Source organism: Portunus trituberculatus, chromosome 9 (genome assembly GCF_017591435.1).
Source record: "Portunus trituberculatus isolate SZX2019 chromosome 9, ASM1759143v1, whole genome shotgun sequence".
Lineage (NCBI taxonomy): Eukaryota > Metazoa > Arthropoda > Malacostraca > Decapoda > Portunidae > Portunus > Portunus trituberculatus.
Window position 1 is genome coordinate 13,205,886 of NC_059263.1, and position 12,059 is coordinate 13,217,944.

Below are 12,059 nucleotides of genomic sequence, written 5' to 3' on the forward strand. Positions count from 1 at the left end.
CATATTTTGAAACACTTCTATGCCATACTTCCATTACTTTAAAGTCTTTGATTGAAGCTATACAGGCTTTGAAAAGAATTTTTACAATTTCAATGACAAATTAATATGATTTTCACATTAATAAATGGAGTAGTATTACAAATCTGACTAATCATATCTTCAACCTTTGAAAATGATTGTAGTGATAGAGTAAAGCATTTCTGAATAGCTAACCAATATTTCACATTGGTCAGAATGTTAACAAGGGATGATGAGAGTGGTAGGAGAATGAGTGAGTGATCTGTGTTATAATACCACAACAACTAAAGGGGAAAGGAAACAGATGCATACTAACATAAGGTTCCTGAGGCTCTCTGGGCAGAGGTTGGAAGGTGAGGTTCCCTGAACACACTTTATCCAAGGCTTCCAGGATGGCTGTATCAACACTGAGATCAAGACGTTTCCTCAAAGCATCTCCTCCCTCCATACTAATGCCAATCCCACGACGCTCCATCTCCTGTGTGTGCATTTGAGGGTAAGAAATTTAGAAAATTTAGATTAGTTTTACTTGAGAGGAGAGAGGTGTAGAAAAATCAATAGTTTTACTAACAAACTGGAAAAAAATACTCAGCAAATTTTGAACAACTTTCACTTGATCACTATTGGAGAATCAGTACTATTACTCAGGGAATGTATAAGCTTTTCCCCTTACACAAATTTACTAGTATACTACTACTACTACTACTACTACTATTACTCTTGTTGGTCTTGTTTTACAACTGGTTTTTCCAGTTGCTAGGCACCAATATTTAGTTGGAAACTCTACCTGCTTGCAGTTTCAGTTGCAAATTGGCATGTGTGAACCTGCCTTAATTCTCTTAGACATGCAAGGGAACTGGCAACTAAGTGGGCCTTTTTTTTAATTTTATGTTCCCTATGACCAGCTTTTGCCTCATATAAAAATAAAGAAATTAATCTGAACACCCAGTTACTACTACTAATTGTGTAATATTCCAAACCAAGTGATATTCTCTTTACCTGCAGGACAGCCAGGAGCTTCTCTGGCCTCTTGTTCCTCTGACTTTGGATTGCAACATCTAGAAGGAACAGAGCAGCTATGTCCTGGTGCTGTTGCTCCTGCAGCCCTTCTTCTCTGGGAATACTTTCTCCATCTTCGTGTGCTACTTTCTGGGCCTCCTTGTCATCTCTATCTGCATTTGCTGTGTGTGTGTGTGTGTGTGTGTGTGTGTGTGTGTGTGTGTGTGTGTGTGTGTGTGTGTGTGTGTGTGTGTGTGTGTGTGTTAACATTCATAATGCGCGCCTCGCGCTTCTCTATCGTCAGTTGTTTTCGGGGGTTTGTTTTGATGAGGGTCCTGGGAGAGCGAAGGAATGGCGCTTAAGAGGAAGAACTTGTATCCGTGGCTCCAATGAGTAAACGCCAAGAAATTGACTCTCTGCATTTGATTTACCCTGCCACACCTGTATAGACACTTGACAAATGGTAGCAGAGCGTAGTTGCGTGGCAGGGTGAAGGCGACACTCGAAAACAAGGAAGAAAGAAGACGAGGTAAACATGGGCGACAACGGCGGGCGAGCGTTGGTCCCAAGATTTGGAGGGGGACAAGACCTATGACCGGTGGAAGCAGGAATTAAGGGGATGGCAGCTTGTCACTAATGTTGAGAAGAAGAAACAAGCTGTGACCGTCGCCTTGGCATTCCCAGAAGGAAGTGAGGTGAGAGGCAAGATTTTTGAGGAAGTTAACATTGATGATTTGGCGAAGGATGATGGAGTGGAGGTTTTGTTGAGACATCTGGACAAATGGTACAAAAAAGGATGAGATGTCAGCTGCGTATGAGGCGTGGACGAGGTTCGACAGCTACAAGAAAGGAAAGGAAGGTACTATGGAGCAGTATATCTTGGAGTTTGTGAAGAGGAATTCGGCTTTGGAGAAGTACAAAGTGAGTATACCAAAGTGTATTTTGGCATTCAAGCTGTTGGACTGTGCCGGACTAGAAGTTAAAGACAAACAGATAGTGTTGACAGCAGTGTCTTTCAGTGAGCCAGATGAAATGTTTGATTCTATGCAGAAAGCCCTCAAGAAATTCTTTGGTAGTCAAGAAGTGCTGTCCTTAGGTGCCGGGTCTGGGAACAGTGTCAGTGAGCCTCCTGCAGTTGTAGTGAAATCTGAACCGGTGTTCAACACAGAGGATGTCAATGTGGTCACAAGGAGAAGAGGACGTGGAGGAATTAGAGCTAGAGGAAGTATGGGTTATAGAAGTGAGAGAAGTGGACAGAAAAACAGTGCTGACAGGTTTGGTAATGTTAGAAAGTGTTTCATATGTGGCTCAGAGTATCATTTGTCCCCAGCATGTACAAGAAGTGTGTATGTAACCAATTATACTGAAGATGAGTACAAAGAGGCAGAGTCATATGCTGTTGTTGAGAATTCTACAGTGATGCCAGTGTTAATGGCAGAGTCTGTTAGTTATGCCATTCTAGACACTGCCTGCAATACTACAGTGTGTGGCATTGACTGGTTGGAATCATACACACAGACTTTGTCAGAGGAAGAAAAATCGAAGATAGAAGAGCAAGAAAGTGGAACAGTATTCAGGTTTGGAGATGGAGTTGAGTACAAATCAATGAAAAAGGTAAAATTTCCTGTGAACATCATAGGTAACAGAGCAAGTGTAACGTCTGATGTAGTGGATTGCTCTATACCACTTTTGTTTAGTAAGAAGGCAATGAAAAGAGCACAGATGAAAATAGACCTAGAAAATGATACTGCCATCATTCATGGAAAAACTGTAGATTTGAGTTGCACACCCTCAGGACATTACTATCTTCCAATAAGGGACAAGAAAGAAACCTGGAAGATAACACAGGAAATAATGCTAACTTTGGGTAATGATGAAAAGGAAAAGAGAAAGAAGATTGAAAAACTACATCAGCAGTTTGGTCATCCCACAAGTAAGAGACTGATTCAGTTATTGAAGGATGCAGGTGTTGAAGATGAAATTTGCAATGTATATGCTGAAGAAGTGTCAGATGCTTGTGAGATATGCATGAAGTATAAGAAAACACCATCCAGGCCAGTTGTTAGTGTAAACATGGCAAAGGAATTCAATGAAGTTGTGGCTATAGACCTGAAGGAATACAAGAAAGGAGATATATATTTCCTACATATGGTGGACATGGCAACAAGGTTCTCAAAATCGTGTGTAACAAGAAGTAAAGAGCCAAAGGAGATTGTAGAGAAGCTTATTGAGACATGGTTGGGATCTGGTTTAGGAGCCCCTAGGAAATTTTTGTGCGACAACGGTGGAGAGTTCGCCAATAGTACATTCCTAGATATGTGTGAGAACATGAACATTTGCATAATGCATACAGCAGCACATTCTCCCTTCAGCAATGGCCTGTGTGAGCGAAATCATGCAGTCATAGATGAAATGGTCAACAAAATAATAGCAGAGCAACCAGACTTGTCTTTAAAGGTGGCCTTAGCATGGGCAGTTAATGCAAAAAACTGTCTTCAGATGGTAGCTGGTTTCAGCCCATATCAACTCGTGTACGGGCGTAACCCTAATCTACCGTGTACTTTGAGTGACGAGCTTCCGGCACTTGAAGGTACAACAACAAGTGAAGTGGTAGCTAAACATCTCAATGCCAGTCACTCTGCCAGGAAAGCTTTCATTGCTGCTGAGACTTCAGAGAAGATACGACGAGCACTAAGGCACAAAGTGAGATCCAGTGGTAAAGTCCATAAAAGTGGAGCCCATGTCTACTTTAAGAGAGATGAACAAAAGGAATGGAAAGGCCCAGCCACAGTTATTGGTCAAGATGGTAAGACAGTAATCTTGAAGTATGGATCCAATATTGTGAGAGCACATGAAACACACGTTCAAGAGATGCCATACCGGTTTGAAAGAGACACTGCAGAAGGGAGGAGTGCACTACTGGGTATGTTAAGGCATAAAAAGGAAAATGAAGACAAAATCAGAAGTGACAAGAAAGAGATTGAGGCAGTAGTAAATCCAGTGGAAAATATGGAAAAGATGTAAGTGGTAGTGAAACAGTGGAAGAGGAAAAAGTGGACCAGTCTTCAGTTGTGAACACACCCAAGGACAGTGTAAGCTTGAAAAGTGTTCCTAAGATTGGACAGAGAGTGAAATTCCTACCTAAGAACTCAGATGAGTGGCAGACAGTTACTGTACACAGTCGTGCTGGAAAAGCTACTGGAAAATATAGTAGCTGGAGGAATATTGAGTATGAAAATGGACATGTATCAGCCATTGATTGGAATAGTGATGTTGAAGAATGGACACCAGTTGTGGAAAGAGATGAAGTGCAAGAACCCAATGAAATAGTGATGGCTTGTGAAAATGTAAAACAGACTGAACTTGATAAAGCAAAAGATGATGAACTGAAGAGCTGGAAGAGATTTGGTGTGTTTGAGGAGGTGCCAAACAAAGGTCAAAAGGCATTATCTACTCGATGGGTGGTGACAGAAAAAGAAACCAATGAAGGAAAAAAGAAAATGAAAGCACGGCTGGTTGCCAGAGGTTTTGAAGAAAAAGAAAAGGTTCAGTCAGATTCACCAACAGTGAGTAAGGAAGTGTTGAGATCATTCATGGCTATATTGTCATCCAAAGGATGGGCAGTGAATTCCATTGACATTAAAGCTGCATTCCTACAAAGTGAACACCTTGAGCGAGAAGTGTATCTTGTTCCCCCTGATGAGGCTGGTTGTGATGACAGTTTGCTATGGAAATTGAAAAAATGTGTCTATGGCCTTAATGATGCTGCTAGGAATTGGTATCTAACAGTGAAGAGTTTCTTGTTAAAGACGGGGTGTATTCAGGTGAAAACTGACCCTGCAGCATTCTATTGGCATTGTGAAGGAAAACTGTGTGGAATGTTTTTGATGCATGTAGATGATTTTTTTGTGGGGAGGAACTGAGAGATTTGAAAATATTGTCATTGCTCAGATCAGGAGGCATTTTCAAGTTAGGGAACAAAATGACACTGTTTTCAGATACATAGGAATGAATGTTGTACAAAATGAACTTGGTGTAACACTTCACCAAAATGAGTACTGCAAGACTTTAGACTGTGTTAATGTGAGTGCCATGAGAGGACTTAATAAGAATGTGGAGTGTAATGAAGAAGAAAAGGAGAATTTTCGGAGTCTAGTAGGCCAACTAGGGTGGTTATGTACCAACTCAAGACCTGATTTGTCATATGATGTATTGGAACTTAGTTGTAAAGTAAACACACCCAAAGTAGAAGATTTGCTTGAGGCAAACAAGTGTCTAAGAAAAGCCTGTACTTTTAAGAGCTCAATGTACTTCCCATGTTTAGGTGATGTTACCAAGTGCAAGTTGGCTGTGTACAGTGATGCTTCACATGCTAATCTTCCTGATGGATTCAGTAGTGCTGGAGGTTTTGTGATTTTTCTTGTTGGAGAGAATGGAAATAGTTGTCCTTTATACTGGGAGGCCAAGAAAATAAGAAGAGTTGTTAAGAGTACCCTGGCCTCAGAAACACTAGCAGCTGTGGAGGCAGTAGATATGGCCTTTTATCTAGGACACATGTTGTCTCAGATATTGTACAACAGGGAAAGCAAAATGACAGTGGAGCTCTATGTTGACAATCATTCACTTTTTGATAATGTGTACTCAGTAAAGAGTGTGTCAGAAAAGAGATTAAGAATTGATCTAGCTATTCTCAAAGAAATGATACAAAATGAGGAAGTAAAGATTTTCTGGTTAGAATCAAAAGCACAGCTAGCAGATGTGCTCACTAAAAGGAGTCAATCCATTGAAAATAGCTAGAGTTTTTGAAAATGGATCTTTGTGTATGTAATGTGATTACATATATGTATGTTAAGATAATAGTAAGAGATTGCTCAATTGCATTGTTTTGTTTTTCAGTTAGTATTTGCCTCATTTCTTTTTGTGAAAGTACTTTGATTTTTTTTTTTTTTTGTTTAAAGAGAAGGGAGTCTGTTAACATTCATAATGCGCCTCGCGCTTCTCTATCGTCAGTTGTTTTCGGGGGTTTGTTTTTGATGAGGGTCCTGGGAGAGCGAAGGAATGGCGCTTAAGAGGAAGAACTTGTATTCGTGGCTCCAATGAGTAAACGCCAAGAAATTGACTCTCTGCATTTGATTTACCCTGCCACACCTGTATAGACACTTGACACACTTCACCCCACCTTCCCCTATATCATGGTAGACAAGCAAGCAAAAAGATGAGATGGTGCCAATGGTTTCAAAACATACAGACTTGGAAGTAAAGTGTTTCATGGAAATTACAAATAAATAATCACAATAATTACATTTTAATCAATGGTTATTATAAAAAAAAATTTGACTATGATTTGATTATGATTATCACATCACAGTAAATTTTGATTGTTAGTTGATTATGATTACGTGTTCACAGCCATAAATTATGATTTTTTTTTATTAGTAATCACAAACATACCCATGTCTCCTCATTGCTGCTAAGTTTGATGCTTAAAGTTAGAAGCCATCACAGGCCATGTCTACATCAGGCTGTGAAAGACACGACTGACAGCAGGCAAAAAAACAGGATACAGTGGGTAAATAAACTGTGGTGAAATGACTAGTGAGTGAAACACAGGTCACAAGATGCTGCATTCATCCTCCTTCAGAACTACACAGGCACTAATTATTTTTTGAGCAAAATAGAAAACCTGTCAGCACATCAAACACTTGCTTTTGGTGTTACCATATACTCAGCAAAAGAAATAAAAAGGTTTTGTCTTTTTTTTCATAGTTTTTGGGAAAAACAAGTGATGTAAATAAACATAGTTGAGTACAGGACCTTTAAATGGGATCTAAATGTAAACTATTGTATATTTCACAATAAATCTTTGTGAAAAAACAGCCAATGTGTATGTCTACCACATATTGTTTTCACAGGAAGTCATATTTTTCATAATTTCTTGGTCTCTTCAAACTCCCTTAACCTCTTCACACCAGGCAATAGGAAAACAGCTCCAACACTGCATCAAGGCTGGTGGGGTATCCAACTCATATAAGCATCTCTCTCTCTCTCTCTTTCTCAACAGAAATAATGATAATTGTAAGTGATTTTTCATACTATGTATCATGACAAACACATGCAAATTTTAGAGAAAAAAATAACAATAATTATAGTTTGGCTGCTCAGGAATTTTCTGAAGATGACAAATAACAGAAAACAGCTGATGGTGCTTAATTTTTATGGTAAACTGATTACAGTAAGTCCTATATTTACACATTGGTTCCACAGAAAAATAAATAAAATTAGGTATTGCCAGGAGGGCACATCTGTGTCTATCCTGGTATAAGCAAATCATACTCCTTTGCAATAATAATGAAAGTCAAGTAAGCCATTCCATCATATATGATCCACATTCTGAAAGATCTCTTACAGTATCAAGGGAAAAAAAAAAAAACATGAGCAGAACACAGCTATGATGCAGCATGCGCAATGCGCATCCTCAGATATGTCACTATGATGCAAAATATGCATACTCCTGTTGAAGGAGTTAAGGAAGCATATTGCATGCTGCATAGGAAAATATGTTTAAATAAAAACCTACCTGAATCCTGAGAATGGTTCAGCATTTGGCCCAATATGGACACTACAGCAGGAGTCTCTCCAGATTTCATGTAAATGTCTGCCAGGTCCCTACGAAGCACAGACCTCACACGAACACGATACCTTGATACTGAAAGGAAAAGATCACAATTTTGATGTGTCCATGGTGGTCAAATGTGTTTGAGCAGTTAATAAACAATGATTCCTTCACTCAAAAGCAATACACTATGCATAAGCTGATAGGTGAACAGCCCTTTGGAAACCATGTAAGGGAATGGAGTAATACTTCTTCTGACAAGATAACAAGATGCAAACACCTATACACCATATATACATGACACACTAAACTATGTGGCATTATTTGTGGAGTTTCAAGATGACAGAATCACGACTTTTCTTCGATTCTAAAAAATAAAATTCAATACTTTTTTTTCCAAATTTTAACACATTCCCTGTGATATGACCCATGAGTGGGTCATCAGTAACTATCTAATGTTGCAATGTGACCCATTAGTTGGTCATACAACAGTTTTCACATACATCACATTTTAATCTTACTATTAAAAGAAACTGGATTATATAGTAAAGTTCCAATAAACAGTAAGTGTAGATGGTCAAACAACTTGTTTATATAATTCTATATAGCCCTGTGGTTAGGCATTTTCATTTCTCACACCAGTCTTGCTTATATTAGCAATATTATCACTGTTCTTTAGAGATTAAACACTAATTGATAAATAATATGAAGCTTATTTTGTTTTTAGTGTTATAAAAATTATATGAAAAAAAGTCGTCTTGTTGCCATATTTTCTTTTTAATACATGTAAAAAAAAAACTATATTATCTTGTTTTTTTTTTTTTTTCCTTGAGAAGAACATAAAACTTTTCTATGACAAAATCATGGGATCGGGAAGACGTCCACACATATGTTCAAATCCCACCACATACCGCTTTGAAGTTATGTCATTTGTTGAGTGGTTTAAAGTTACCTGCATGTCACCATGATACCCAGATTCTAGGTGGTTACACCAGAGATGCACTTGAGTGGTGACATGGGCCCTAATATGGGTACCACTATAAATAAAATTTCCTGTGCCACTAAAGGGTGGAAGCTGAACAGAGCTTTCCACATATACTCTTCAAGTATGCCTACAGGCACTATACGAGAGAAAAAAAAAAAAAAAAAAAGGTGGGGGGCTTTCCTTGACAAGCTTCAATGATTTTTTATTGATTTTTTTTTTCTTATATTGTTTCGACAAATTGTAAAAAAAAAAAACTGCCATTGGAGACACTTTTGAATTGCATATACAGTAAAACTTCAATTAGTCGGATCTTATGGGGGGAAACCAGTCCGAGTAAGGTATTTGTCCGACTATGTGCGATAATGACCCATTTTTACCCTTTTTATAATTTTTTTTAATCTTTTTTTTTGTACCTTACTTCACTGTCATTCATTTTACACCCTCTACTGCAATTAGTTGCAGTAGAGGGTGTACTTAACCTTTTTGCAGCATTCTTAATCTCAATCCCTCTAACAGCAACCCCAACACCCACCTGTTGCCGATGCCACTTCATTACAGCTTCCTCAAGTTTTTCCGATCTCCCATACTGCACTCGCTTTCTTTCTAACCCTGCTTTCTTATATTGGGTGCTTTCCCTATTATCATCACTTTCTGAGACGAAGACGAATTCCAGTAGAGATTGCAGGAGCCAGTGAGTGTTATGGCGGCAAGTGGATGACTGGATGTAAACAAACCAAAGTCCGAACTCGAGAGCGAGTTGTGGCGTCTATTTTACGGTTCCCCCCATTAAAAAAATATTATTTTGACTGTTTTACATTTCCTATAGTTTGTTTTATGATTTTTAATGTGATTTAAGTGAAAACAAGATGCTCTACTTAACATTTACATATAAATTACCTCTTTATTTTATGAATTTTAGATAAAAAAAAAAAATTTTTGGCCAAATTCGTCTGGGTATGTACGAAATCCGAGTATTTGGGGTCCGACTAATTGAGCTTTTACTTTATAGGTAGTCCTCGATTTATACAAATTTACTTTATACAAATTCAGAGTTATACAGTATCCAAAAATAGAGATTATGCATCACATTGTACGAATTCCTCAGAATTATACGGTTTGAAGAAAGTTAAAATTCACAGGGCAATTTCCCGCCCGCCAACTGTTTCCCACCACCCGCATCCCTCTCACCTTGGCCGCGTGCCAAGCAGCCTCATTGTTCACCTACACGTGGTTGTGGCAACATCTCCTTCTCTCGTGCCCAGTGTGTACCATGGCTACCAAGCGCCCTTCTGCATCTCCAGCTGGCGGTGATACACCCAAGAGAGCAAGGAAGACATATACACTGGAGGAAATGCTGGAAGTCTTGGACAGGGCAGAAAAAGGCCAGCGAAATAGTGTTATTCAGGCCGCATTGGGCATAAACGAAGCCATGGTAAGGTGCATAAAACGCAAAGCAACGAAAATCCCAGAATCAGCTATGAGGTTCTTCTCAAAGAAAAAACAACAAAAGAAAAAACAGCAATCAATAACAAGCTTCTTCAGACCGAAGACACCAAGTCAAGTAGTAACAGAATCGGAGACAGACGACAACAATGGTGACACATCAGAGGAAGTAGCAAAACAAAGGAAGAAGGTACAGGCAACCCCTGTATAACGAAGGGGTTACGTTCCTAAAAAACACTTCGTTAAGCGAAATTTCGTTAAGCGAACCAATTATAACAAGTTTAACCCCTGACTTGAACTTCCACTGAGAGTAAGCAAAGCGAGAGTGCATCATAGTACAGTGAAAGGTTTAATAAAAGTAAAAATTATGAAGTTTAACATTTAGGCAGTTAAATTTAAGTCATTATAATGTACACTAATGTATGTATGTACGTAGCATTATAATGTTGATGATCTTAAATTTATGAAGGGAGGGAGAGTGAAACGGGAAAGACACTAACCGGCAACCTGTGGAATGTAAACAAAGTGCGCATCATTGTACCGCATACAAAACTTATGTACCACATTTCCACAAGGCTTTCTATTTTATCCATTGTAGAGTCATGAGTTCAGGTGGTTCTTTTAGCTTGCAAGGAACATACAGTCTCACCAGCCTTCTTAATAGTCTGCTGACTTGAAAATAGTAGAGACAATAGATGGAGTCAAAATGATGGCAAGCAATGCTATAGTTTTCTCGCCTCTCTCGTGTCTGTGAATAATATCCAGCTTCACTTCAAGAGTAAGAGACTTTCTGGTCTTCTTAGGAATGCTAGGCCACATTGCAGGGCGTTTTGGTGGTAAATTGAGCGAGTGAATACGAGCTGCTGCTGATGCTGTTATGGGAGTGAGTGGTGCATGTTGTCCATGAGAGGCTTGATCTTGATTCTACAGGTGTCCCAGGATTTCTCCTGAGGCAGGCCTTAGTATTTGCTAGTGTATTCAAAAGCTTGTCGGCTGCGTGATACGGCGGGGCTTTCAAACTTGGAAAAAATTATCTGGATAAAACTTTGTTAAAGCAAGTTTGGTATTCATTAAATGAGCAGATGGTAGTAAAATGAAACCTTCGTTGTAGCAAAATTTCGTTGTGTGAACCTTCGTTAAATGGGGGTTGCCTGTACTGTACTAATAAAATAATTTTGTGTTTAAATATTTCCCTTTTTCATAGTCATTTTTGTGTCTTTGTAATTTTATTAATACAAGCATTAATAAGCATAATAGAAATGTGTTTAATGCAAAATGTATACGTACAGTGAAGGATTACTTTATTTTGAACACATCCTTCAAAGTCTAGTGGTGGTGGCGGTGGTGGTGATGGTGGTGGTAGCAGTGGTGATGATGGTGGCAGTGGTAGTGGTGGTGGTGGTGGTGGTGGTGGTGGTGGTGGTGGTGGTGGTGGTGGTGGTGGTGGTGGTGGTGGTGGTGGTGGTGGTGATGGTAGTGGTGCGAAGATGCCCCTGAGCCTCGCCCTGGAGGGTGAGGCTGTTCAACTAAGGGACAAAGTGGATGTGCTGGGGATCACGCTCATGAGGATCGCGTGGCTGCTTGATGGAAAGGGGCTGCAGGTACTGTATAAAGCTCAGGTCCCCTCTTTTATACTAAAAAAAAAGTCTGGGGAGTTGGTATTCATTCCTTACTTTATACGATTTTTACTTTATACGCTCCCTTTTGGAACGCATCTACCGTATAAATCGAGGACTACCTGTATAAAAAAACATTGGATTTCATATATAAATAATCACTGTATGGTTCCCACACAAAAAGAAACATGTAGAGAAATTAGAGACTGCAAATGATGGCAACAAGGATGATACCAGAGCTAAGAGGGATGACATGCAAGTAGGGACTGAGGGCTTTGGATCTACCAACACTAGAGCAGAGAAGAGAGAGAGGGGGACATAATAAAAGTATACAAACTAATTAATGGAATGGATGTAATAGATAACGAGGAGCTGTTACCAAGAG

At 39.2% G+C, this 12,059-nt stretch overlaps 1 protein-coding gene across 1 annotated transcript in view; it reads right to left on the reverse strand.

The window, feature by feature from the left end:
• The window catches only part of LOC123501426 (leucine-rich PPR motif-containing protein, mitochondrial-like), a 362,529-nt gene that overhangs the window by 260,381 nt on the left and 90,089 nt on the right, over positions 1-12,059 (reverse strand). Inside the window, exons 10-12 of the mRNA XM_045250254.1 lie at positions 7,595-7,723; positions 1,018-1,190; positions 335-496 (exon numbers count right to left, since the gene is read on the reverse strand). Coding sequence (XP_045106189.1) covers positions 335-496; positions 1,018-1,190; positions 7,595-7,723 — 464 coding nt within the window. The remainder of the gene's footprint in view (positions 1-334; positions 497-1,017; positions 1,191-7,594; positions 7,724-12,059) is intronic.